Here is a 27,469-nt window from a genome sequence, read left to right on the forward strand (position 1 = left end):
GATACAGACACAGCATCATCAACAGGTCAGTCAAGCCAAAACAACGACGATACACAAAGACAATCAAACAAACGGTGTCCTCATTTGCCCTTTGTTCCTTCCTCCCCGTGTCGTACAACAGGGGAGAAGAGGACAAAAGGAAAGCGTTCAAGCCACAGCAAGGCTTCTCTGATTTATAAAAATTAACTCTCTAGCCTTTTCCGTGGTGGCACAAGCGTATTTCCTTCTGTGGCAATCTGGAAGAGCAAGGCAGACATGTTAATTCACACAGGTGTTATACAGGGACACATGCAGAGGAGCAAACACACATTCGGCATAGAAGCTTGTGGTGGGAGTAGTAGTACCGGTCCCTATAAGGTGTCTTAGCCTTCGCAGCAGCAGCGGTTGTTTGCTAATCTGATGTAAGTGATACATTTTGACATATGGGGTGGTTGTGATGGTGAGTCTGTAAATATGGGAAATAAGAATCATTTTTGAAGTTGGCATATTTGCTTTGATGGACAGGATTAATAATATGTATAAGGACTTCCCAGTTACAGAAAGTGATAGAAAGGGAGAATTGAAACAATGATAGCATGACCGCAATCGTTGTATGGTAAAGTATGTTATTACTGATGATTGAATGTATTGAAAATGTATCTGTGAGTATGTTAAACATGTATTCCAGAACTCCAAATGGGACTGCGCAACATAGCCAGCGGTTTGCCAACCTCTCTCTCCCTTGCACTCTGTCTCTCCCTTTCTCTCTCCTCCTCTTCCTCTTCCTTTTCTTCGCGTCTGCGCTGCCTCTCCTCCTCCCTCTCTCTCCGGGCGGCGAGGGCGTCGGTCTTGGCGTGGGCTTGGCCAGCGGCTCGGTGGAAGCCCCTCTGGAGCTGTTGTAGCTGCCCAAGGAGGTGCCTGCTCTGTTCTGGAGCCAGGTCCTGAGCACGCTCCGAGATGAACACCTGGATGTCAAAGGCAAGCGCGTTGACGTCATTGGAGCGTGCCGAGAGAGACGACTGCAACTCCTGAGGAAGGGCGATAGAAAGGAGAGATAATGATCTGAGGACGAGCTGGAAATGAAGCAACGTGTAGGCTGAATCCCAACGAGGTTGTTAATTGCACACTTGAAAGTGCACAAGAAGAGGGTAACAAGATCAAACTTGAAGTGTGGAGTGAGTGCGGTAACCTTGCATAGCTGGAGCTGTTGTGTGCGCTGAGAAGGAGTCTCGCCCTGGGTTTGCCCATCCATTCCTGTAATTTGTGCCTCAGTCTCCTTCAGCCAGAAGAGAAGATCCTCTACTCGCCCTCCAAGTGACTTCTGTTCCCCAGTCACTGCCTCCTGAGAAAGAGAAACAAACAGCACTGATTAGCAAAGGGTGCAATAGTAGATTAAACACCAAAAACACACAGATCTCATATTTCAATCCGCTGTCCCATTACCTTATGTGCCTCTCTGTGTGCGCGCATCCCCTGCAGGATGTTTTCTGAAACCCCTCTGGCGGCTTCGTAACCTCGAGCTAAGCTTCGCCCATCCTTTTCCAAGGCCAATAGTAGCTGAGGTGGTACTTCCTGTGGGCGGGGCTCCAGCAGCTGCCCAGCAGCATCCACTTCCTTTTTGACCTGGGATTCTAAATCCCGAAGTTCTAGATCCAAGGTCTAAGATAAAAGGTTGGTCAATTTTGAAACCTAAGATTTCTATTGTGACATCATAGATCATACATTTGCAGGTACTACATCTCTTACCTCTGTCTGTTTGATGATGTCATCAAGGGCAATGAGGCTGCGACCAATCGACTGTTGCTGCTGCTGCTTGAGGCGAACCTCGATGTGTCTCACCATAGAGAGCAGAGCCACAATTTGCTGGTCATGTTCCAGGAATTCCTGGCGGAGCAACGAGGACTGATGGAAAGGGAATGTCAGATAAGCATCAGTCTGAATGGCAATTTTCCAATAAAAAAATTGACATTTGACAGCTTATTACTGGGTTACACAATACAGATAATGTATGATCAAGTAGAGACAATTTGCTTTTCACCTACTAAATGCATCAGTTGCTTACCTTTCCCATCTTAGCTGGGCTCTTCTCTTTCCTTATCTCCAATTCTTGGATTTCTCCATCCTCCTCCTCCTCCCAGCTCTCTGTTGTATCAGACTCAACAATCTCATTTGCATCAGACTGTGGGGTCTCGTCAGACCAGGACTGTCCTGATTCTGTGGACTCCTCAAGGGACTGTTCCTCTTTACACTCAATTTCAGTGGGACTGTCAAGTTTCTGCTCCTGCTGTTGTTCCTGCTGTTTCGTTTTCTTTTTCTTCCCTTTGCCAGTAGTTTTAGCTGGCTGGGTAGCAGGTGCCAAAAATGCCTCCTCAGGTGTACTAATTCTTAGTTGTTCAATGTCCTTGCCAGGAAGATCAGTTTGTTTGCTCGGACACCGGTCCTCCTCAGTATCTTTCACCAGATGTGCATCAGTTTCCTCTGTGGTCTTAGCAGTCTGGGTACCTGGAGCCACAGAGGCCTTGACCAGGTGGGCACCTGACATGGATACAAGGGCTTCAGGAGAGGCATCCACAACGTCAATAACACGATGGGTGTCTGGGTGGACATCCTTCTCAGGTGTACCAATCCTAAATTGTTCAATTTCCTTGCCATGTGGGTCAATTTCTCTCCTCAAAGAAATATCCTCCTTAGTTTTCTCCTCAAGGTGTGCATTGATTTGGTACAGTGTAGTGGTGTGGGTTGATCTTTGTTGATTGGTGTCAACTCCACTAAGACTCTGGGTAGAGGCAGCCATTTTGTTCAGCTCCTCACCACTTGCCACCGTTGTCACATCACCGTCTGATTTATTGTCTTGCTGCTTCTCAATCTTCTGCTCCTCCCCAGAGACTGAGCTCTCTAGATCAGCCGGGGTGGATTTCACTTCAGAATCTGCTCTATTGTGGATGGATGGCTTCTCCTCTGTCGCAGGTTCAACTTTTTCTACCACTTTATGCATCTTAGATTTTTTGTTCTTCTTATTTTTCTTTCCCGGCATCATCTCTTTAAGCTGGTCTGTTTGAGATGGTAGAACATTCTCCTCTTTATCTCCTTTAGCTTGGCCTGGTAGAACTTTTTCTCCTTCTCCAGCCTGGTCTGGTAGAACTTTCTCTCCTCCTCTAGCCTGGTCTGGTAGAACTTTCTCCTCTTTCTCTCCTCTAGCCTGGTCTGGTAGAACTTTCTCCTCTTTCTCTCCTCTAGCCTGGTCTGGTAGAACTTTCTCCTCTTTCTCTCCTCTAGCCTGGTCTGGTAGAACTTTCTCCTCTTTCTCTCCTCTAGCCTGGTCTGGTAGAACTTTCTCTTTCTCTCCTCTAGCCTGGTCTGGTAGAACTTTCTCCTCTTTCTCTCCTCTAGCCTGGTCTGGTAGAACTTTCTCCTCTTTCTCTCCTCTAGCCTGGTCTGGTAGAACATTCTCCTCTTTCTCTCCTCTAGCCTGGTCTGGTAGAACTTTCTCCTCTTTCTCTCCTCTAGCCTGGTCTGGTAGAACTTTCTCCTCTTTCTCTCCTTCTCTAGCCTGGTCTGGTAGAACTTTCTCCTCTTTCTCTCCTCTAGCCTGGTCTGGTAGAACTTTCTCCTCTTTCTCTCCTTCTCTAGCCTGGTCTGGTAGAACTTTCTCCTCTTTCTCTCCTCTAGCCTGGTCTGGTAGAACTTTCTCCTCTTTCTCTCCTTCTTTAGCCTGGTCTGGTAGAACTTTCTCCTCTTTCTCTCCTCCTCTAGCCTGGTATGGCAGAGCTTTCTCTCCTCCTCTAGCCTGGTATGGCAGAGCTTTCTCTCCTCCTCTAGCCTGGTATGGCAGAGCTTTCTCTCCTCCTCTAGCCTGGTATGGCAGAGCTTTCTCTCCTCCTCTAGCCTGGTATGGCAGAGCTTTCTCTCCTCCTCTAGCCTGGTATGGCAGAGCTTTCTCTCCTCCTCTAGCCTGGTATGGCATAGCTTTCTCTCCTCCTCTAGCCTGGTATGGCAGAGCTTTCTCTCCTCCTCTAGCCTGGTATGGCAGAGCTTTCTCTCCTCCTCTAGCCTGGTATGGCAGAGCTTTCTCTCCTTCTTTAGCCTGGTCTAGTAAAACTTTCTCCCCTTTCCTTCCTCCTTTAACCTGGTATGACAGAGCTTTTTCCACTTCCTCTGCTGCTACAGGAATCATAGAATGGCCAGGCAGAACTTTCTCTCTTTCTCCTTCCTTCTTGTCAATTCCTTTACTCTCTTCTGGTGAAACCTCAGGACTCACCACAGTCTTAACTTCCTCTACAGATGTCACCAAACTCTCCTTCTTCCCCACTCCCTGACGCAGTGCCTCTAGCTCATCTGCAGCTTGCTTCTCACTAACACCTCGCCCAAACACCTTCCTCAGGATACTCTCTTTCGCCTTCCGTAAAAGGGCCTCTTTGTCATTTACTGCCTGGTGGGTTTTCAGAGTGAATTCCACCTCTTTTCCATCCTTATGCTCCTGTTGTCCAGTCTGTTGAGAAACCGTCTTCTCCCCATCTGAATCACTCTTTCCCACAATCTGCTCGCCTTCCCGCTTTTGCTCATCCTTAGAAACTCTATTATGAATGGATACTCTTTCATGGATGGACGATTGCTCATCTGCCACAGATTCAACCTTTTCTGCTACTATGGGTATCTTAGACTTTTTGTCCAAGCTGTCGAGAACACCCTTCGTTACTGTCACTTCAGAATCTGCTTTATCATGGATGGATGGTATCTCCTCTGTCACAGGTTCAACCTTCTCTGATGCCATAGGTATCTTAGACGTTTTGTTCTTCTCCACCCGTCTTTGGTCCTCGAAGACCTTATACTCTTCTGTACCATCGCTCTCTACCTCAAGAGCATCTTCTATGGCTCCTAGCGGAACAGTAGAACCTTCCCTTACTTTGCCAATATCTTCTGGATCTCCAAACCTCTCAACAGAATGTGCCTTGGCACTTCCAAGTGCAGATTGAACATCTTGCACAAGGGACTCCTCTTTCTCCTGTGGGGTAACATAACCTCTGGTGGACTCAATACCCTTATCCTTACCCTCTGACTGTACATTCTGGTCTTTGTTTTCCGTTTTCTGAATATCAGCTTTTTCTGAGGGTCTTTGCTCAATGTCAACCTCCCCTTTTCCTTTCTTCTTATTCTTCCTCTTCTTTTTGCTCTTACCTTCGGCCTCCTTGGAAGGGGGTGATGCATGTCCAAGATCATCACGCTCTGTGACCTCAATCTTTGTGTCCCTCTCAACCTCCACTCTACCTTGCTCCACCACGCTCTCAGTACTGTCTTCTGCCACATTTGTCTTCCCTTCATATCTCTCAACTAGTGTAGAAATGTCTATGCTGCCCTGTTGATCCCTACCTTCTCTGCCAATGGCCCCTGTCGAGTCCATTCGTGGTTCTTTGCCCATAGCAGACTGCCCCTTCTGCGTGACTGAACTACTTTCGCCCACAGGTCTAGACCCCTTTTTGTTATCATTTTCTGGTGGTCGAACAGTAACATCTTGCGGAGTCTCCATCTCCTGAAGGGCCTGCTGAACCCTTTTCTTCGCATTGATTGCAAACTGAGCTAACAAATTGATTGACTGGTCCGACTCAATTTCCAATGACTTCCCGGCTATTGAGACCTGTTCATCTTCCATTTCTTCTTCAATGTGTACAGAGCCATGGTGTTGCAGATCTTCTGACTGCTTGAACGTTCCGGCTTCTAGAGTCTTTACAATGTCCTCTGTGATCATTAAAGGGTTATAACCCTTTTCTGACTCTTCTGGATGTGGGGATGGAGAAATAACTTCAGAACTTTCAATAATTATTTTGGTTTGGCTGTCTGGACTGGATATTGATAATGTGACTGCAGGACTATAGGTCCCATTTGAAGAGGCAATGGGTGTTGAACTATCCTCATCGTCACATTCTACTTCCATGGAGCCCAAGTTGCCCTGGAGTTCTGCAGCCATTTCTCTGGATATAAGCCCATCTTTGACAGCTTTTTTCAGGCTAGAGACTCTCTGCCCTGTGGAAGGGTCAAACAAGCCCCCTTTCAGAACCTGGTTGGTGGCAATGAGCCTGGCCATATGTTCTCCCACCAGCCCTTTCTTAGAGGCTTTAGGCAGAGGGAGCCTAGCTCCATTGGAAATATCAATAATCCCTCCAGTGTCTGCCTGGCTTTGCAACATTCTGAGTGCTGGGACCGGATCAACTTGTTGAGATGCAATTGCTTCAGCTAAATTCAGGATTTCACCTGTTTGCTTATCCTGGATTCCCTTGAAAGGCTTCACTTCCAAGAAGCGCTTTCCGCTCTTAATGTCAATCTTGCCTTGGTTTACAAGGTCTGAGTACGGCACAATTTGGGCACTTTGTGGATCCAACAAACCTTGTGTTACCCCTGGAGAAACCATTGCTTTCTTGGCAGTGCTCTCATCGAGCAGACCATCGGAGACAGCCTCTGTCAATGTAAGTCTACACTTTAAATCAGGGTCCAAAATGGCACCTGTGGACGCCTGGAGGAGGGCAGCATCTGGGTTTGAAGAGAGGGCGACTTCCCCCTGACATGCTCTCTCTAACTCCCCCAGTTCTGGGGCTATGGCACGGTCTACCAAACCTCGCTGCAAAGCATCAGCAACTGACAGTCTAACTCCAGAGTTGTGATGCACGATGCCACCCTCTGCCACTTGCTGGGACAAGGCTTGATAGACTTCCTCCTGCCCAAGCAAACCTCTTTCAAGGGCTTGCTTTAGGGAAACAGGTGACTTCGTTTTGGGATCGACAACCCCATCCATTTGCAGCTGCAACGTTGCTTTGGTTAGCGCTGAATCTGGGTCTGAGTATTTTCCACGGTATGACTTCTCCAACGCAACTAGCTTCTCTCGTTGGTCCTCCTCTATCAGCCCAAGGTTGGCTGCCAGGGTAACAGACACTTTCTTATCCCTCCGCAGGTCAACCACTCCCCCTGAGACCACCTGAGCCTCCAGAAGCCGAGCAGCTGTGTTGGAGTCTATCAGGCCTGCCCGAGCAGCATCCTTCAGAGTACAAATCTTCCGCTTCTCTACATCCACTACCCCTGCCAGGGTCTTCTCTGATTTCAGCACACTCCACATCAGGTCTTCGTCAAGCAGACCCTCCTGCATCACATCCTCCATGCTCAGAGATTCGCATGCACTGACATCCAGGAAACCTCCGAAAAGTCCTGCCTTGGCCATCAGCTTGACTGCAGTGTGTCCAGGGAGGACCCCCTGAGCCACGGCTTCATCTGGGAGAAGCCGCTGCCCTCCTTCCATCAGTAGACCCCCTTGGTGAAGCTCTGAGGTCAACCTTTCCAGCTCAACATCATCCTCACTCTTCACTGCTGCTGCCTCTAAACTCATAACCTGGGGTGGGGTCTTCACTGTGACCCTCTGAGCATCCTTCATAGTATGTTTAACTCCAACACTCACAGGCATGCTCTCATTTTCATTAGTCTCTGATGGTGGAATAGGGTTGGCATCAGATTGGGTTGGCATCAGAGTCTCTGCCTCGGTCTTAAATGGGGTTGAGTACATTTCTGAGGCTTCAACAAGTGTACCGTCAATGTCTTCCATGAGTGAGTCCTTATCCTTTGTCTTTTTGTGACTTCTATCTCTTGCTCCCTCTGATTCAATCTCTACCAGCCCCTCTTCATACGAGTCTGTAATTAATTGCTTTTCTGGTAGTCCAGCTGAGGGCTTGACACTTTCAAAAATAACAATTTCCTCCTTTTCACTTTTTACTTCTCTATGTACACCTCGATCTACCTCCTCACTTATTCTCATGGTTGAGTCAAGGTCTACCTGTCCCATCTCCTTAATTCCAGTTTGCTTAGCCTGCAATATCATGTCAGGTGTACCATCCCATCCTTGACTATCAGCTTCTTCTACCATCTTTCTGGAGGAAATATATTTTTCAGACAAGCTGAATTTTCTCTTTTCCTGGACCTCTCCAATTTCCCTTGTCTGCTGATTATCTGCCAAACTTACAATTGGCACTACTTCCATAAACTCCTGTCTTTCTGAAGTCAAAGTCAACCCTTCCTCAACCACTCCAGGAATAGGATCCACATTGATCAGACCAGTAGCAGCCTTGACAAGTTCCACCAGCTCAGGCTCGAGCAACACTAAGCGCTGGCCAGAATGGGCATCTATATAACTGTGGGTCATTAAATGGAAAAGCAGGCGGTGATGTGCCTGCTCCTCAGGGGCCATCTCCTCCAGAAATGAGGGGACACATGTGTGCTCTGGGGAAGAGGCAGGTGGCGAGGAGGGAGGGGATGACCCAGTGGAGCCCCAGCTTAGGCGATTTAGTTTTGGGGAGCCTGACTGGTTCATGTTGTGTAGCACATCTGGGATCTGAATCTCTTTCAAAATCTCAGCCACTTTGGGTTCAAGGACCTCCTTAGCCTGATTCAGGGACACAACCTTGGGGGTTTCAGGAAGGTACAGGGCACCTATCGTGTGGCGTTGTCTCAGGATGTTCAGAGCCAGCTCTCCCGAGATGACCCCTTGTTGTAGAGCCTCTGCAATGGGCAGCAGCTCCCCTGACTCAGGCCAGAGCATCCCCATAAAAGCCCAGAGGGACTCGAGCACCAGCAGGGCCAGACGAGGTGAGAGCAGGTCCCTCTGGATTGCTTCCTCCAACCCTAGGCGCTCCCCACTTACAGGGTCTAGTATCCCACCACTCTGCAGCTGGCGGGTCAGCATGGCACAGGCCAGGTCCTGGTCCATCAGATTGTGACGCACAGCCTCATCCACAGTCAGGCGGCGTCCTGTACGGGGGTCAGCGATCCCACCTGCAAATAGCTGGGCCTCCAGCAATCTCACCGTAACTTGCCTGTCAATCAGATTCTCTTGGACAGCACGGAAGATCCCAACCTTCCTGCCGGAAGCGAGGCAGACGGTGCCTCCTGGCTGCTGTTTGACTGGCAGCAAATGCAAGCCGGTCTCATCGCTGAGGACGCAGCGCTGCTGCAATTCAGACAGATTCAGCTTTTCGGCTGTGTTAGGGTCAACGAGCTCCCGCCGATTGACCCGTGACCTGAGCTTGGTGTAGACCCTTGGGGTCAGCAGGCCCATCTCTCCAGCACTATCCAAGGTTAGTCTTCTTCCTCCCAACTCCCTCAGGCCTCCTGTGTTCATCTGCAGCTCCAGGATACGCAGCCCCAACTCCTCTCTGATAAGGCCCTCCTCCATGGCTGCAGCCACTGGGAGGAGCTGGCCCTCCAGTTGTTCTGTCTGGTCGACAAGATGCAAGGCACTCTCCAGCTCTGCTAGGGATTGGCTGATGATACTATTAATCAGGCCACAGTTGAAGCCCTCTTCCAGTGATAGGCTCACAGGGGAGACAGGATGAAATAACCCACCCATGGTGAGCTGGGCCTCCAATAAGACATGGCAGGTGTCCTGATCAATGAGGCCACGCTGAGCAGCTTGGAAGACTGGGACAGTTTCCATGGTGCCCAGGTCAATAACTCCGCCAATGGCAGCTTGGCTCTGTGAAGAGAAACAAAGTAAGTGAATATTTGAACTTCCTTCTACTCACACACTTAACAGTCTGATGAGTACTTTGTTGAGGAATCCATAGCCCGTAAGTATCCAGCAAGAAAAAAATAACCCTTTACCAAAGAGTCATAATAATTCTTTTGACATAATTACGGTGATGAAAGCATATTTCAATAGATACAATACGATATAGTATTAATACAGTTATCTTCTTTTTCTACCCCTTTTTCTCTCTAATTTCGTGATATCCAATTGGTAGTTAGTCTTGTCCCATTGCTGCAACTCCCCTACGGACTCGGGAGAGGCGAAGGTCAGGAGCCATGTGTCCTGCGAAACACGACCCCGCCAAGCCACACTGCTTCTTGACACACTGCTCGCTTAACCCGGAAGCCAGCCCGCACCAATGTACAGCTGACGACCGAAGTCAGCGTGCATGCGCCAGGCCGCCACAAGGAGTCGCTAGAGTGCGATGGGACAAGGACATTCTGAGGGGCCAAACCCTCCCCTAACCCGGACGACGCTGGGCCAATTGTGCGGAGCCTCATAGGTCTCATAGGATTGAACCCAGGTCTGTAGTGACGCCTTTATCACTGCGATGCAGTGTCTTAGGCCGCTGCGCCGCTCGGGAGTCAATCTTTTGCACCCACATTATTTCTCTTTCGGCATGGCACAAGAACACTTACCTCTGTTCTACAAAGCACTAAGCACGGCTACATAGAGAACAGAAATGCAGAGAACCAATATACCAGGAAACCTCCATAAGGGAGGTAAAAACAAACAGCAAAGGAAGGAGAGAAAGACCGATCAAAGAGAAGATAAAGCTAGAAAAGGCAGGTCAGATTGGAAGCAACGGTAAGAGAAAGCGAGCACTACTTACCGTACGGGGCTGGCCCGCGATGCGCAAACACTAACAGGCCGAGGGCTCGGCAGATTGAAGAGCGACAGATGAGAAGCTTGGCGTTAGGATTCTGCATGCTATCTACCTGAGGCGCTGCCTGGATGGCCCTGACTCACCTGACTGACACTCCATTTCAATAGACTCACTATACTATAAACTCCATAGGCTTTGGACCATTCACTAGCTATGGCTGAGAGGCACAATTTACTTTGGACTACGGTTCATTGGCACATTATAAATGGATTTTCTCAAATCTGACTTACATTGAACCCACAATGGACTGATTCTTTGCTCACTGGCTAAGTGGCAGAATACATAGAATAGCTCAACTTAAACATAGATAATAGGATTCTGCCTCATACTGACTTGGCCTAACTACAGCCCCTCTTATCCTTTGCTCAGAGCTGGATGTCCTTGATTCTCTTCTGGCAGCTGTTAGTGATTTTGAAGCAAAATGCTGATTATTTCACACATATTAATGCATTAGACGGCACAAACATATACACACACACGCTCACAGACACACTGTGATCTGGACACATCATGCTCAAACGGTGACGTGGGGGTTTGCGTAGCTGGCCTCTGGTGCTCACACTAAGCCGACACTGGCAGTTAGACATTCTTCTCTGACAAGTGCTTTGATGCAACGTGTGTACATTTTCCCCTGAGTGTATAGAACTACCCAGAAAATCACACACACCATTCATAGAAAACACACTCGCGGGTGGGAATTTACGCGCACACACACCAGCACACTCACAATCACTCTCATACATTATATATATCACTGATACACTCGCATACCATCGCATTTGGACTGATGTATATGGGGGGGGACATGACAGCGTGGTTGGATTTTGACTATGTGAACGAGTATGCGCACGCGTTTACGAAGAGTAATGGGCTTTTGTAGGTTCATGGATGAAACACAAGGTCGTGTCCAGAAAGTAGTGCGGGGACAGTAAATGACCATTGTTATTTAGGGTCACACCTATTGTCTACGAATGAGTGCTCAGAGGTGATGTGGAGCATATGGTCGGGTGCCTATCTCGTGACCACGAAGGCGGACTTTGAGGGCGCACCTCCTATCTAAAAGCTACTATAGCTAAATGGTAGCATGACTTCTTCGGCTCTACGACTGCTATTCCAATAGGGGGCCATAGACTAGCCATTATGCAGATGTGTTTGATGATGGTGATTACGGGTGACATGATTGCAAGCGGGTTGTCGAGTGCAAGTGGGGGGGGGGGGGGGGGCTCACTCCATGCAATTACATGAAATGTCTGTTAAAGCAAAACCAAGTATATGAGTCGACAACATTCATTATGGGGGATGATGGTGGTGGTGATGATGATGGGTGTCAAAAAAAATGCACACGGGGTGACGGGCGACACACAACATGCGACACACTCTCGCTTGCACACAAACACGGCTCGCGAGCATATTCCATTTCAGAACCTCAAAGTCACAGAAGGCAGACAGACATTGCCAGTGAGCAACACACTTGTACAGCAACGTCGTAAGCTCACATTGGCAACTCGCTAGTGAGTTTATGGTTGTAGCCGCGCAACCTCCCTTCTCCTCCCTCCATCCGCTCTACCTTTCTCTGCTCCTCTTTGGCCTGCTCTTGCTCCAGCTGTTGCAGTCGGGCGGTGGAACGGTCACACAGCTGGCTGTAGGTGGCCGTCAGCTCATCCAGCTGGGAGGTCACCTGGACACGTTCCTCTGGGGACAACCTAGAGGACAAACGTTTCTGTCAGTTTGAACTTGTGTGTGTGGTGGGGCTTGCCACATGCGTGTGGTGTGTGGATAAAGGTGAGATGTTAATGAGTGAGTATACAGTATTCGTGTGTTTATACAGTGGTATGCATGTGTGTAGGAGAAATCTGAACTTACTTGCTGGCCTGTTTAGACATCAGGAAGACTTGGGTGTTCCTGATCGCCTGAGCCACCTCTTCCTTCTTAGCCGCTAACTGCTCACCGACAGCCTAGAAACACAACTCAAATGATTAAAACAACGTGATAAAGAAAACACCGGTATATTCATTTGATAGGCTAAGAGAGTGTGCTATAAGAAAGACAGCGGATGAATACATTTCAATTCCATAAGATACTAGATGGTATTTAATAATATTTCTGGACCTGCTGCGCCGCGATGGATGACTCGGCGGAGGCGCCCTGGAGGCCATTGACCCAGCCCAGCAGCTCTGACACCTGGTCTACCCTCTGCTGCCTCTCCTCCTCCACCTCTTTCTGTGGGGGGGGGGGGGGGGGGGGGGGTCATGTCATCATGATAGAAATGTATTGGCGGTACAGACAACAAATCCCACAAACAGAGGAAGGTTGACGAAACCAAAAAAACAGAGAGCGAACGAAAGAGAGAGCGAGACATACCTCTTCCTCCTCTAGTCTCCTCAGTGCATCGCTGATGTACTTGACGTGTTGCGTCGTCAAGGTAACCAGGGCTGTGTAGCGTGTGCGCAAGTCCATGAACTGGAATGGCAAAGAAATGTTTCTGCTCTTGGCTTCACACAGACGTTGACACATATGTTTCTATAAATACATTAGCCACATTACATTGCGACGATCGTCTCCCTCTCCTTACCTCCTGCGTGATGGCGTCTGATGAAGAGTGCATCCTCCTCCTCTTAACAGTGGATTTCTGGGTCGACTCCACAAAGGCTTTGAATGTCATCAGTTGTAGCTCGTAGTCCTGATGGACAAATATGGATACGTGTAACATCGTGACAACGAACTGATTTCCAAAAAACGTTTTATGTTGTATTGGTATAGGACATTTTGTGTGGAAATTGGGTATCCGATCAATCAAATGTATTTATAATCCAGTACACCTTGTAGCCCACCTCAATTCAAAATGTATGACTTGCGAAAAACACCTAGCATGAATCATCATATTTTTGGGCATCAAATGAAAACGTTATTTGTCACACGGTTCGTAAAACAATATGTGTAGACTAACAGCGAAATGCTTACTTAGGAGTCCGTTTCCGATCACCCAAAAATGTGTCTTTACATTACAATGACAAAGTGCTGTGGTACTGTACCTTGACAGAGGTGCAGTACTGTTTGGAGTGGGTTTGGCACTCGTCTAGTTTGGTCTGGTTCTTTTCGATCTCGGCTACTAATGCCTGAGGAGGGGAATCAGGTCCAAGAGAATAGACGTCATTTACATTAGTCACTCAATCACACTCGGATCATTCCATTCGTTTCAATAGCCATCAGTCTCAATATCCTATTTAAACAAAGCTATCATTCATATCTATTTTTTTTCTTCTTTCAATGAACCTTTCTCTATGGCTGGGTCAATATCTATCTGCTGTGTAGTCCTTCTCTCTCTCCCTTTCTGTCAGATCTCCTTGGATCTGTCTTTCTGCCTCTATCGGTTTCCATCCATCCCGCTCACCGTTTGTTCTGCCAGTTGTTCAGACAGGACTCTGCTGTCAGTCTGTCCAGGCTGAGTGTTCTCCTGTCTCTCAGTGGTCTCCTCTATCCAGTGGATCAGAGCAGAGTGGCCGTCTCTGTAGTGCTGCAGGACCGAGCCCAGAGCCTCTAGTTCAGCTCGCCTGGAACAACAAGGAGGAAATCCACGCACACAAACACACCACAACATTCAATAATGTACCCAATCAGTGATATGGGTCTATGCCAGGGTTCCCCAACTGGCGCATCGCGGGTGGTATTATTCGGCCGCCCAAGTTTTATGAGCTAAAATAAATAAATACAAATGTATTTTTTGTTGTTGAATTTTCATTGTTGGACATAAAAGATCGTAAAAACAACAGCAAATCAGCTCCAAGTGATTTGAATTCATCTTTAAATAATCTGTTCCCAAGTATTCCCACGCATAATAGAGAGATTGTATAATAGTGAAGATATAATAATAATAATAATTGATTGGATTTATGTAGCACTTTTCTAGCGAGGAACTCAAAGCGCTTTACATGGTAGGGTGAAACTCAGCTCAGCTACCATCAACGTGTAGCACCCACCTCAGTGATGCACGGAGACCATTTTTGTGGCAGAACTCTCACCACCACATCAGCTATCAGTTGGAGAGGTGAGGAGTGATATACGCCAATTAGGAATGATTAGGTGGCCATGATGGAATGTGGCTAGGTTGGGAATTTAGCTATGACACCGTGGGTTAACGCCCCTACTCTTACAATAGGCGCCATGGGATTTTGAATGACCACAGAGTCAGGACAGCCGTTTAAACGTCCCATCTGAAAGACGGCACCTTACGTAGGACAATGTTCCCAAATGTAATCAAGGTTTGAAATGATTATGTTTTAGTCCGTTTGGGCTTGTTGCGGTCAATTTGCAGTCTCATTTTTTAAAAATTATGTTCCGGACCCCCGACCACCCGCTCAAGAAAGAATTGGCCTGCGGCCGAATCTAGTTGTTCATCCCTGGTCTATGCTCGTCTTTATTTCACAATTGACCAGAACGGTGGTTTTCCAAATCTGTCCCCATCTCAAGGACATACTGTATTCATTTAAGCATAAACCTACAGTTCAAATACAGAGTAAGGCTTAAGTTTCACATAAGACTTCCATAAAAATGATATGACTAACACTGACTCCAACCATCCACCACCACCACTCACCGTGTGTCCATCTGTCTCTTGACTCCGGCCCACCTCTCAGTGAGCTGGGCGGCTTTCTCCTGGTAGTGCTCCAGCTCCGGGCTGCGGTCTGGGTGGAGCCTGTTCAGCTGAGTCCCCGTCTCCCGGGCCTTCTGCAACCCCGACTGCAGGGAGCTCAACACCCCCTCCTGGTCCTCAAGCTCCGACTGCCACGTCTGGAGGTGGGGGGGGGGGGGGGGGGCAGAGAATCATTACGTGGACACTCTAACAAACAAATCATAATCTTGGTCCATGCAACGCCTACATCAATAACTTTTTCATGCATTTGTACAAACATTTGTACAGTATCTGAATTAGTGGGATATTAGTGGATAGTTTGTTCTTTCATTGTATCTGCCAGTCTCTTACCCCCAGTTGTTCCCGTAGGGCCTGAATTGCGTTGGCGTCTGCCGGGACGATGTCCTCCTCACTCAGCCTGCTCTCGTACCTCTTCACCTGGATCTCTGCGGCCTGCAAGCTGTGGATCAGCACATCCACTGTCTTCAGCCTGGGCAAAAGGGGGAAGCAAGCGATACTTAGTCAAGTATATTGGTTAAGAGACCTCTTTGGGCTAGGGGGCAGTATTCGGAAGTTCGGATGACTGACGTGCCCAAAGTAAACTGCCTGTTACTCAGGCCCAGAAGCTAAGATATGCATATCATTGGTAGCATTGAATGGAAAACACTCTGAAGTTTCTAAAACTGTTAAAATAATGTCTGTGAGTATAACAGAACTGATATGGCAAGCTCAAACCTGAGGGAACTCCATCCGGAAAATTTGTTTTTTGAGCTCCCAGGCCATTCATGTTGGCCTATTGAATTTCCAACCAAAAAGCACCCAGATTGCAGTACCTATGGCTTCCACTGGATGTCAGTCTTTATAAAAGGTGTTTTTTGAAAAATTAACAAGTAGTTGTAGTTTTCTAAGGTGTCCCTCGTTAGGACTCTAGTCTTATGGCGCTCGTGAATGAGGGCGCGCACTTTGTTATTTATCTCCGGTATTGAACTTACTACATTCCGTTTTAAATTTGATCGTTTATTTACATATTAGGGTACCTGAGGATTGATTAGAAACGTTGTTTGACTTGTTTGGACGCAGTTTACCGGTAACTTTTGGGATTCCTTTGTCTGCATGTTGAACGAATGGAAAGGGTGGCTTACTGAATCAAACGCGCCAACTAAACTGACTTTTATGAGATATAAAGAAGGACTTTATCAAACAAAACGACCAGTTGTGTAGCTGGGACCCTTGGGAATGCAAACAGAGGAAGATCTTCAAAGGTAAGTGATTTATTTTATCGCTATTTCTGATTTTTGTGACACCTCTGTTGGTGTGAAAAATGTTCTTAATGCTGGTGTATACAGGGCGCTGTCTTCAGACAATCAAATGCTATGCTTTCGCCGTAAAGCCTATTGTAAATCAGACAAAGCAGTTCGATTACCAAGATTCTAAGATAAAGAATGATGTATGACACTTGTATTTTCATGAATGTTTAATATGACTATTTTTGTATTTTGAATTTGGCGCTCTGCAATTTCACCGGATGTTGTCGTAGTGGAACACTAGCGGGACACCTACCCCAAAGAGGTTTTAAGAGAGAGTACTTTGAGTGTGTGTGTGTGTGTGTGTGTGTGTGTGTGTGTGTGTGTGTGTGTGTGTGTGTGTGGCCTACGTACTTGCGCAGGTAGACAGAGGAGAGGTTGTGTAGTCTGTCGATCTTCTCCACAGCCAGGTTGAGTTCAGAGCGCAGCATGGGGACAGTGGAGGAGGTGGGCTTCTCCTCAAAGAAACTCACACAGCGACGCGACACCTCACCAAGACTGGTCCGCAGGCCATCCAGGTCCGACTGCAGCTTCTGACACCGAGAATAAGGCTTAGTCTTGACTTGCATATTCATTATGTAGAAATAAGTTGAAACATGAAAAGAAATGAAAGCAACTGAATAAAGTTAGTGCTGGTGCCCTTTTTGTTGGTAGATGAATACGAGGGTTAAGACTCTGGTGACCAGCAGATGGCGCTGTAGCACCATACTGACCTCTTGCTCTGCAATTTGAACAGTGTTGTCGACGCTGTTGCCCGATAGGTTGCTAGGGGGTGGAGTCTGAATGCCGCGCATCAGCTTTTGCTCCGCCTCCTCCAGACGCAGTTTAATGTTCTGGAGCTCTGACAGGTAGGACCGAGAGACAGACTCATCCTTCTCCACTAGATGAGACACAAACAGAGAAAGAGAGAGACAGAGAAGAGAGACAGAGACAGAGAGAGAGAGACAGAGACAGAGAGAGAGAGACAGAGACAGAGAGAGAGAGACAGAGAGACAGAGAGAGACAGAGAGACAGAGAGAGAGACAGAGAAGGTGGTGGAAAGAGGGGGAGAGTAGATGAAAAGAGAGAGGAAGGGGTGGATAAAGGGTAAATAGAGACAGAGGGGAGCGGGAGTGGGGAGATAAGACAAGAGAGAATTTCATTTCCATCCCACTTAATTGGGTCAACGCACCATCACAAAACCCTTTCATTAGAATTCCCAATGTTGCCCTCATGCCCCAAATGTGGATGAAGCCAAGACTCGAGTAATTGAGGTGATGCACTCTGTCAATCTACCTGTCCCCATGCTAAACAGACACATTTGTCTTTTTAGTGCACTATCAATAATTTGGATGAATCTCAATACTACCAAGCAAGTAAAGTTAAGTAAATATGTGAGCAAAGTAAGCCAAACCCCCAACTGCCTCCCAATTCTCCACCCTTTCCCCTGAAACGTGACTTACCCTGATGCATTTAAAACCAAAGGATGTGTGTAAGCATGGCCTCCAACACCAATCCTCCGCTTTTAAATCCAAGCACGGGAGTGAACAAGTGCACACTTCAGGGAAAAGGGTGGAGAATTGGGACTGAGACACCATATCTGTCCATCTACCTGTCTCCATGTTGACCAGCAGGTCCTGGCAGTGTTCCTGGGCGGTGTGGGCATCTCTCTCCAGCTCGCGTCTCTCAGCGGGGTTGAAGAGGGCGCTCTCTTTGCTGTCAGAGAGGAAGTCAGCCAGGTGGGCCTCCAAATGGTTCAGAGCCTGGTCCCTGGCCACAGGGGTCTGGGAACGTACCTGAGGGGTTAGAGAGAAAGAGATAGGTGTACGTGAGCTAAATTGAAGAGTGGTGATTGATTTGATTCGTCCAGTCAAAAAAGCTTTTTTTTCTCAACGTGACAGGGATAGCGCCATAAAGCCAGATACTTCTTTCCATTGTGGTCCCTAAAGTGCATGGTGCAAAAACATGTTGATATGTGTATTAATGAACATGCATTAAGACCTTAGTCATAGGTAATAGGTAAGAAGTGGATATGAACATATTAGCAGATGGAGGGGAAAGAGGAAGACATTTGACAACAGAGGGACATTACACCATAAAGTAAGTCATATGAGATATCAGCTGGAGAGAGAGAAAGAAAGCGAGAGAGGGCGAGAGAGAAAGGGAGAGAGAAAGAAAGCGAGAGAAAGAAAGCGAGAAAGAAAGCGAGAAAGAAAGCGAGAGAAAGAAAGCGAGAGAAAGAAAGCGAGAGAAAGAAAGCGAGAGAAAGAAAGCGAGAGAAAGAAAGCGAGAAAGAAAGCGAGAAAGAAAGCGAGAAAGAAAGCGAGAGAGAGAGAGTGAGGGCGAGAGAGCAAAAGAAAGAGAACGCGAGAGTGGGTTAGAGAAAGAAAGAGGGCGAGAGAGAAAGAGAAATATGCTTGGAAGAAACTATAAGAAATAGAACAATTAAGTGAGACAAATGTGGCTGAAGACAGACACGAGAGACAGACAGCAACAGGATATTTCTGTCAACCATAGAGACGTACTGTGACATTAAAACAGTATGTCTAACCGTGTCTAGGCTCCAGGAGGAGACGGTCCTGATGTCTTTCTGCAGGTAGTGCCAGGAGACCACACTCTTCATGCTGACGTGTAGATTGTGCCATAGAGACATCACGTTCTGGTACAGCTGCTCCATCCTACAACACACGGAATAACACTCTCAATAGACAGCAGGGTTAGGTGGGAGTGTGTATGGGCATCCGCGTGTGTGAAAGCGTGTGTTGATCTGCTCGTGTGTATGCACATGTTTATATGAATATGTGAACTGCGTGTGTATGTGTGTGTGTGTGTGTGTATGTGTGTGTACTATGTGAGTGTGTACCTGCTGGCGGTGTCCATGGCCTCCTGGTTGGGCGGTGGTACGGTGAAGCAGACTGACGGCACCATGGCCTCATTCCCACTGGGGCTGATCACCTTCCATTTAGTCCTCTGAGAGTTGTCCTCCAACACACACTCCTCACCTTGGCTGATGGTGATCTACAGGAGGGAGGCAGAGAGAGGTAGAAGAGAGAGGTGGGAGAGATTGATGGGAGAGAGAGGTGGGAGAGAGAGGTGGGAGAGAGAGGTGGGAGAGAGAGGTGGAGAGAGAGGTGGAGAGAGAGGTGGGAGAGAGAGGTGGGAGAGAGGAGGGATGGGAAGGAAGATGAAAAAGGGATGGGTACAGATGGAGCGATGAGGAGAGGACGAGATACCGAGATGTGGGTGTGAGGGGAGGATGGGAGAGATATTGGGAGAGATGGGGGGGGAGGAATCGATGAAGATCGATGAGGAGAGACGTGGACAGTTGAGGAGGTGAAAAGGTTGGGAGATTGGGAAAGAGGGAAAACAAATGGAAAAATAAAGTTTTACGGCAACAAACAAATAACGCAAATCAAAATGGAAACGTTCATGGGTTTAATGTGGTTAGCAAAAGCCCTAACAACTGAAAAAGACACTAGAATCACCACGGTGCCATATTGAATTGAGCAGCCATTTAAAAACCCTGGAACTATAAGAGTATCCATGGGACTGAAAATGTCTACATGTGCCCCGCACTCATTAGAAGATCTGTTGACATCTGGCCAACAAATACAGAGAGCTAGGGTAGTAAGAGACTCAATTTGGCATTGTGTGGTGTGGTCCCGACAGTCTGGAAAAATGAAAATGTTAAAAATGACAATGTCTAGAGCAGCAAAGCGAGGCCTGTGCATCTAAATCAAATCAAATTTAGTTATAAAGCCCTTCGTACATCAGCTGATATCTCAAAGTGCTGTACAGAAACCCAGCCTAAAACCCCAAACAGCAAGCAATGCAGGTGTAGAAGCACAGTGGCTAGGAAAAACTCCCTAGAAAGGCCAAAACCTAGGAAGAAACCTAGAGAGGAAGCAGGCTATGAGGGGTGGCCAGTCCTCTTCTGGCTGTGCCGGGTGGAGATTATAACAGAACATGGCCAAGATGTTCAAATGTTCATAAATGACCAGCCGGGTCAAATAATAATAATCACAACTGTCCCCTCTCTCACCCCACCCCCTGCACACACAGAAACACTGCAACGTAAATGTACAGAAAAGCTTACGACTGCGGCTAAAACATAGTCTCACTGGCTGAATAAGCTGGGATACTGTGGGTCAGTCGTACGTCTACTTCACCCTTACCAACTGATCTGGACCGTTAGCTCATATAGGTCGTAAATCCAACCGAGATAAAGAAAACTAACAGATCCTAAATCAGTTGATAGGAGCGTAGAGTAACCAGGGAGTAACCAGGGAGTATTCAGTGTGCCGTGTGAGAGCTGAGCGCTGAGGTGGAGGAGGAGGAGGAGGAGGAGGAGGAGGAGAACATCAGCAGTAATACCTGAACGTTAGCCTTGACAGCCCGGCGGACACACGAGAAGGGAGAGAGAGAGGAAGAGACGGAGGAGTGAGAGATAGAGGGTAGGAAGGGGAAACGGTAGGATGGAGAGAAAGAAGACATATGAAAGATTATTTTGGGATAGCGTCATGAAGACCGGGTTGTGTGTGTCTTCTTTAAAAGGAGCCCGTAGTTGGTGTGTGTGTGTGTGTGTGTGTGTGTGTGTGTGTGTGTGTGTGTGTGTGTGTGTGTGTGTGTGTGTGTGTTTCTAGTAGGTGCAGATGAAGGAAAGGAGAGGAGTAGAAGAAGCCACTCATGACTATTGAGACGCACCCCTGCAGTACACCTCCACCTGACCAGAATGTAACGGTACCTCACACACGCCTAACTGGGAAAACCGTCCTCGTCCCAGAGAGACTCACACAGCAGAACTAAAATAGCTGTGTCCGAGCCACTTCCTGTCCCTATGCAACATTACAGGAGTGGAAACGCAGATTTTCAGATGTTTGCCTGAGTCTGCACAGGTGGGAGAAATTCATAATTCATAGCTTTTAGCTTCTCTGCTAGCATCACACAGCACTTTGGGCGGTGGAGAGGCTTCACATGTGAGTGTGAGGCGAGTCGGGTGTCAGTGGCCAAATGGAATTCTCTTCTCATGAATCATTACTAGACTTCGGAGCGGCTACCGTGGGCTCCTTCAGGGGATTTTTAACGAGTGTTGCCGATCCATTGTGATAGAATGGTATAATCCAATATTGCTGTGTTCTCAGCTGAAAAATAAATCGATGGGAAAGTTGAGCCGTTTAAAAAAAGCCCATCTGAATATCCCTACGAAAAATATTGAGTAGAAGACAGTCAAAAAACATGATTACGAATCCTAAGGATAATTGAGCCCATTCTGCCAAAATCTACCATTTTTATCTGTTCTCAAAAAGCATAATGATATCTAGTGATGTGTAGTGGCACTACTAGGCTGCAACAACAACAACATTTCAATAGCTCTAATGCAGCAATCTTCCAATCAACACTGGAAATTGTAGAACCCCTATGTGGGGGGGGGGGGGTCACAGTTTAAATTCATGGTTGAATAATACATGCTATTGACGCAACTATTGAAAACATGTTTTTTAGCTGACAAATGGACTGGTTCTATACACCAACAATGGCATGGCGAAAGCAGCCAATGATGACAGCCGTTTGCTTGAAAATGCACCGTATTGGATTGCTAAGGTGTAGGTGGGGCTGAGAGGGGTTTTGCAGGGTAGTGACGGAACAAATTGGCAGAAGGATACAGTTAGGTGAAGTGGGGTAATGTGACCTGGGTCGTATTCACAAGGACACATAACAGATTTTTTTTTCAAAATGTCCTGCAACGGAAAATTATGTAATTTTTTTATTTTTTATTGATTGGACAATTCCACACAGTCCCTCCCTGTGTCCTTCTGTTTTCCTCCGTTTGGTGCCTAATGAACAGGACCCTGGTATTGTCATGACAGTGTGGGTGTGGTACCTCTATCTGCCGGTAGTCACAGATGGCGCGGATGGGCGTGGTGCTTCCCAGGGTGCTCTCGGCGCTGCGGGGGAGGAGCTGCACCACCGTCTTGGCCCGGCCCATCAGGCTGGCCACAGAGCTGCGGTACTCAATCAGCTGCTCCTTCTCCTCCTGTAGGGTACAGCCATTGGTCAGTGAGGGTGTCGAACAATCAATTAACCAATCAAATCAGTCAGTCAGTCAAGTGGTCAGCTTTTGTAATACTGTATGTGATCTATAGGCATAGTCTTACATGATAACATATACCTTTCAATCTTCAGTCCATTTCCTATTATTTTACTATCATTTCCATACATATTGATTCCATTGGACTCCACAGTACCCCAATTTATCATGTACAGCAGGGATCTTCTCTCTTCTCAGCTCAACAGGATAGCTATAGGGCCCAGTAGCTTAGCTTACAATCGCCAAATTGGTGACACTGGGACAGTGTTTGCTAGCTAACTCAGCACTAGCATTAGCTTTCAAGCTAGCCATTAAACATTAAAAAAGCCATTAGCTTAACTCCTCATGGTGGCATGTAGAAATACATTCACATGGACTAACTTCCTGACAGAAAGCTTCATTACAGTTTAACAGAGGCTCAAGGCACTGGGAGAGCTAAGGGCTAGAGTGAGTGAGGGAAGCACTAATATGCTAATAGCATTACACTTCAGAGATGAATTTCACACAGGCCGAATTAACATTGAAATAGCATTAGCAACGGGTTAGTGCTATTAGAGGTGGACCATGAGTCAAGAGTCCAATGCGGGAAACAAAATGGCGGAGGAGAGAAACAGTCACGTCGGATACATTTTTGGTGTATAGCCATTATCCATTGTATTATTTGGAAGAATGAATTGTGAGTACAATGGGTAGAGGTACTGTAACTTCATTAGTTAGCCATTCACAAAGGCATTGCATCGGTCTAATATAGGGCTTTGGTGGTTGTTTTTATGGAATACAGCGAATGAGGCATCTGTCAAAGTCTGTTTTAATCTTCCCCCAGTGAGAACACGCACACACACGGCACTGGAAATTTAATCAACCGCCCAGCGCTTAACACCCCATTTCACACCAAACACACACATGCTGGCTCAAACTGAGTGCAATGATGTGCTCATCATTTGGTATCTTGAAATGAGGCTAGCACCCAGACACACAAACAAATACACTCAGGATAACAGCAAAACACAGCAAAACATGTTCAGTACCAGTCAAATGTTTGGACACACCTACTCATTCCAGGGTTTTTATTTATTTTTTTACTATTTTCTACATTATAGAATAATTGTGAAAACATCAAATTATGAAATAACAGATATGGAATCATGTAGTAACCAAAAGTGTTAAACTATTCAAAATATATTTGAGATATTTGAGATTCTTCAAAGTAGCCACCCTGTGCCTTGATGACAGCTTTGCACACACTTGGCATTCTCTCAACCAGCTTCATGAGGTAGTCACCTGGAATGCATTTCAATTAACAGGTGTGCCTTGGAAAGAAATTCCACAAATTAACTTTTAGCTTAATGCGTTTGAGCCAATCCGTTGTGTTGGAACAAGGTAGGGGTAAAGATAGCAGAAGATGGCACCTATTTGGTAAAATAGGCATATTATGGCAAGAACAGCTCAAATAAGCAAAGAGAAACGACAGTCCATACGAAAAATTTCAAGAATTTTGAATGTTTCTTCAAGTGAAGTGACAAAAACCATTAAGCGCTATGATGAACCTGGCTCTCATGAGGACCACCACAGGAAAGGAAGACGAGAGAGAAGCCTCTGCTATAAGTTCATTAGAGTTAACTGCACCTCAGATTGCAGCCCAAATAAATGCTTCAGAGTTCAAGTAACAGACACATCTCAACATTAACTGTTCAGAGACAACATGAATTCAGGCCTTCATGATCGAATTGCTGCAAAGAAACCACTACTAAAGGACACCAATAAGAAGAAGAGACTTGCTTGGGCCAAGAAACACGAGGACATTAGACCGGTGGAAATCTGTCCTTTGGTCTGATGAGTCCAAATTTGAGATTTTTGGTTCCAACCATCGTGTCTTTGTGAGACGCAGAGTAGGTGAACGGATGATCTCAGCATGTGCAGTTCCCACAGTGAAGCATGGAGGAGGAGGTGTGATGGTGCTTTGCTGGTAACACTGTCTGTGATTTATTTAGAATTCAAGGCACACTTAACCAGCATGGCTACCACAGCATTCTGCAGTGACACGCCATCCCATCTGGTTTGCGCTTAGTAGGACTATCATTTGTTTTTCAACAGGACAATGACCCAACACACCTCCAGGCTGTGTAAGGGCTATTTTACCAAGAAGGAGAATGATGGAGTGCTGCATCAGATGACCTGGCCTCCACAATCACCCGACCTCAACCCAATTGTGTTGGTTTGGGATAAATTGGACCGCAGAGTGAAGGAAAAGCAGCCAACAAGTGCTCAGCATATGTGGGAACTCCTTCAAGACTGTTGGAAAAGCATTCCAGCTGAAGCTGGTTGAGAGAATCCCAAGAGTGTGCAAAGCTGTCATCAAGGCAAAGGGTGGCTATTTCGAAGAATCTCAAATATATTTTGATTTGTTTAACACTTTTTTGGTTACTACATGAATCAACATGTGTTATTTCATAGTTTTGATGTCTAAACTATTATTCTACAATGTAGAAAATAGTAAACATCTAGAAAAACCCTGGAATGAGTAGGCGTTCTAAAACTTTTGACTGGCAGTGTTTTTATCCTGACCATCCATTCCCTCCTCGATATAAACCACACAATCATACTTTCAAAATATTTTGTATCAATGTAAACACGTTTCCCTCTGATCTCTATGCCCAGAGAGGATATGTCCGCTGCTCACAGTGCTCAGTCCCGTGGAGCCGTGCCCGCTTCCCAGTGTGCCATCTGCCGTGTGTCAGGTGGGCATGGCGCTGGCAGAGTGGCCATGCGCCACAGGGGCCGTGAATCAGCAGAGGTACACTAGAGTAGATTAGCGCTCGCTAGACTGCGTCGGCCCAAAGCAGCTGTGGGACTAGGTGAGGTAGCTAAAGACTTGTAGTATCAACAGCTAGCTAACGGGTACAGTATTAGCATGACATTAGCCTCATGCGACAGCTGTAGCTAACACTGGAGCCATTAGCTAGCAGTGGATACGGTTACTAAATATGTCAGGAGTGTCAAAGTGACGTACATTTAAATGCAAAAATAATGGAAACACTTGAGTAAATGAGGGATATAAAGTATAGTGAAAGCCAGTGCTTCCACACAGGTGTGGTTCCGGAGTTAATTAAGGCATTAAAACATCCCATCATGCTTAGGGTCATGTAGAAAAATGTTCAGTTGCCCATTATTTAGGCTACCATAGAAGAAGAGATCTCGGTGACTTTGAAAGAGGGTTCTCAAAGAAGCATAGAGGGTTTAAAGGGTGTGTGTGTGTGTGTGTGTGTGTGTGTGTGTGTGTGTGTGTGTGTGTGTGTGTGTGTGTGTGTGTGTATTACTATCCTTATGGGTAATAGAAATCCCCAAAAGTCCCCACAAAGACGGTAAAACAAGAAATTCTTCCTCATGGAGACATGTTGCAGGTCCCCAACGAGGACAAATACTATTTTAGGCTTAGGGGTTAGGTTTACAATTGGGGTTAGGGAAAATAGGATATTTGAATGGAAATATATTTTAGGTCCCCACAATGATAGTAAAACATATTATGTGTGTGTGTGTGTGTCAGTCACCAGATTTCAATCCAATTGAATACTTATGGAAGATTCTGGGGCTTTGCCTGAGACAGCGTTCACCACCACCAACAAAACAGCAAATTATGGAATTTCTCGTGGAAGAATGGCATCTCATCCCTTCAATAGAGTTCCAGACACTTGTAGAATGTATGATCAAGGTGCATTGAAGCTGTTCTGTCTCGTGGTGGCCCAACGCCCTATTAAAACACTTTATGTTGGTGTTTCCTTTATTTTGGCAATTACCAGTAGCTTATTATCTTAAATGTGGATAAGCTATAATCATGTGCCTAAGCTTTTCACTGGCAGATACCTAAATGATTATAGCCAACGCTGTTTGGCTAAGTAGGTCACATGCAATACTGGAACTATTAGCAGGGATGTAGGTAATTTGACGAGTTGGTGGAGGAATTGAGGTGCTTTTGATCCGGTCCGGATGAACACGTTTGAGTGCGTTTGATCCAACAGCACTAGAAGTACCATAGAAACGTGTGAATTATAAATGAATGTACAGTACCATAGAGTCTTGCAGCAGGTCCTCCAGCTTGCCCAGCCTGCTGTCCTTGTCACAGGTGTACTGTCGCTTTATGGTGTCCTGGAGCTGACGCAGGTACGTCTCGCAGTCCCGTGCGTCACTCACAAACTGACAGGTGGCAATAAGAACACAAAACACAGAGATCAGAATAGGAGCTTATATATAATCCATCCACAGCTGCCCGACCCTATGAGATACCCAATATTTAATCTAGTTAATTAAAGCGCTTCTGAAGATAAAATAGCTTTAAACTCCCAATTAAGGGCAAGTCAAAACATAGATAGGTAGTAAATAGACAAACTAAACGTAGGCAAATAAAGTGCATTTCATTTCATCTTGATCTTATGACGCCGTCTACGTGAAAACCAACAAACAATTGACATCGTAAAGGACCAGATGGATATTACAGGTATACCGTAATAGTATCAGACATAATGTGTAAAAGGGACGTGGGCTAAGCTTTGCTCAAATCTCCGAACCTGGAAGTAGGCAGTATTGTCTTTGAGATGCTGCTCCACACACACACACAGCTGGCGTACCCACTGCCACTGGGTCTGCAGCGCTGCACTGTACGCCTGGGGAAATGGAACGGCACATGGGATGTGAGTGTTAGTCTAGTCCATGTTGCTTCCCGAATACGTATTTCTCAAGCTCCTTATTTGAATCACACTCAAGCGCCGCAACCCAAACATTAGGTACAAAATTTACTGACAATCTTATTTTCAGGTGAACATCGATTGCAGCACTGTTTCTAACGACAAGTAACGTAGATGGAAAGACAATATTTTGAAAGGCCAATGAACGGTCTTAATGGCTCTGTTGCTAGGCAACCTCACCTCCACTGTCTGTTTGGCCGGGTGGTTCTCCTGACAGAGCCGGTCGGCCGTTTCCTGCAGCGAGTGCATCACTTCCTGTTTCTCCTCCAGCTCTGACCTCATTTCCTGCGAGAAGATGACAGACC

At 46.6% G+C, this 27,469-nt stretch overlaps 1 protein-coding gene across 1 annotated transcript in view; it reads right to left on the reverse strand.

The window, feature by feature from the left end:
• Positions 1-27,469, reverse strand: part of LOC120026773 (microtubule-actin cross-linking factor 1-like) — a 144,532-nt gene that overhangs the window by 84,070 nt on the left and 32,993 nt on the right. Inside the window, exons 17-40 of the mRNA XM_038971490.1 lie at positions 27,345-27,449; positions 26,988-27,083; positions 26,491-26,616; positions 22,219-22,371; positions 19,201-19,355; positions 18,889-19,015; positions 17,950-18,133; positions 17,072-17,238; positions 16,713-16,891; positions 15,406-15,544; positions 15,019-15,212; positions 13,816-13,975; positions 13,457-13,540; positions 12,997-13,104; positions 12,786-12,884; positions 12,534-12,644; positions 12,288-12,379; positions 11,992-12,127; positions 3,734-9,484; positions 2,042-3,196; positions 1,726-1,881; positions 1,423-1,638; positions 1,169-1,321; positions 735-1,007 (exon numbers count right to left, since the gene is read on the reverse strand). Coding sequence (XP_038827418.1) covers positions 735-1,007; positions 1,169-1,321; positions 1,423-1,638; positions 1,726-1,881; positions 2,042-3,196; positions 3,734-9,484; positions 11,992-12,127; positions 12,288-12,379; positions 12,534-12,644; positions 12,786-12,884; positions 12,997-13,104; positions 13,457-13,540; positions 13,816-13,975; positions 15,019-15,212; positions 15,406-15,544; positions 16,713-16,891; positions 17,072-17,238; positions 17,950-18,133; positions 18,889-19,015; positions 19,201-19,355; positions 22,219-22,371; positions 26,491-26,616; positions 26,988-27,083; positions 27,345-27,449 — 10,119 coding nt within the window. The remainder of the gene's footprint in view (positions 1-734; positions 1,008-1,168; positions 1,322-1,422; positions 1,639-1,725; positions 1,882-2,041; positions 3,197-3,733; positions 9,485-11,991; positions 12,128-12,287; positions 12,380-12,533; positions 12,645-12,785; positions 12,885-12,996; positions 13,105-13,456; positions 13,541-13,815; positions 13,976-15,018; positions 15,213-15,405; positions 15,545-16,712; positions 16,892-17,071; positions 17,239-17,949; positions 18,134-18,888; positions 19,016-19,200; positions 19,356-22,218; positions 22,372-26,490; positions 26,617-26,987; positions 27,084-27,344; positions 27,450-27,469) is intronic.

This window comes from Salvelinus namaycush, chromosome 32 (genome assembly GCF_016432855.1).
Source record: "Salvelinus namaycush isolate Seneca chromosome 32, SaNama_1.0, whole genome shotgun sequence".
NCBI classification, from domain to species: domain Eukaryota; kingdom Metazoa; phylum Chordata; class Actinopteri; order Salmoniformes; family Salmonidae; genus Salvelinus; species Salvelinus namaycush.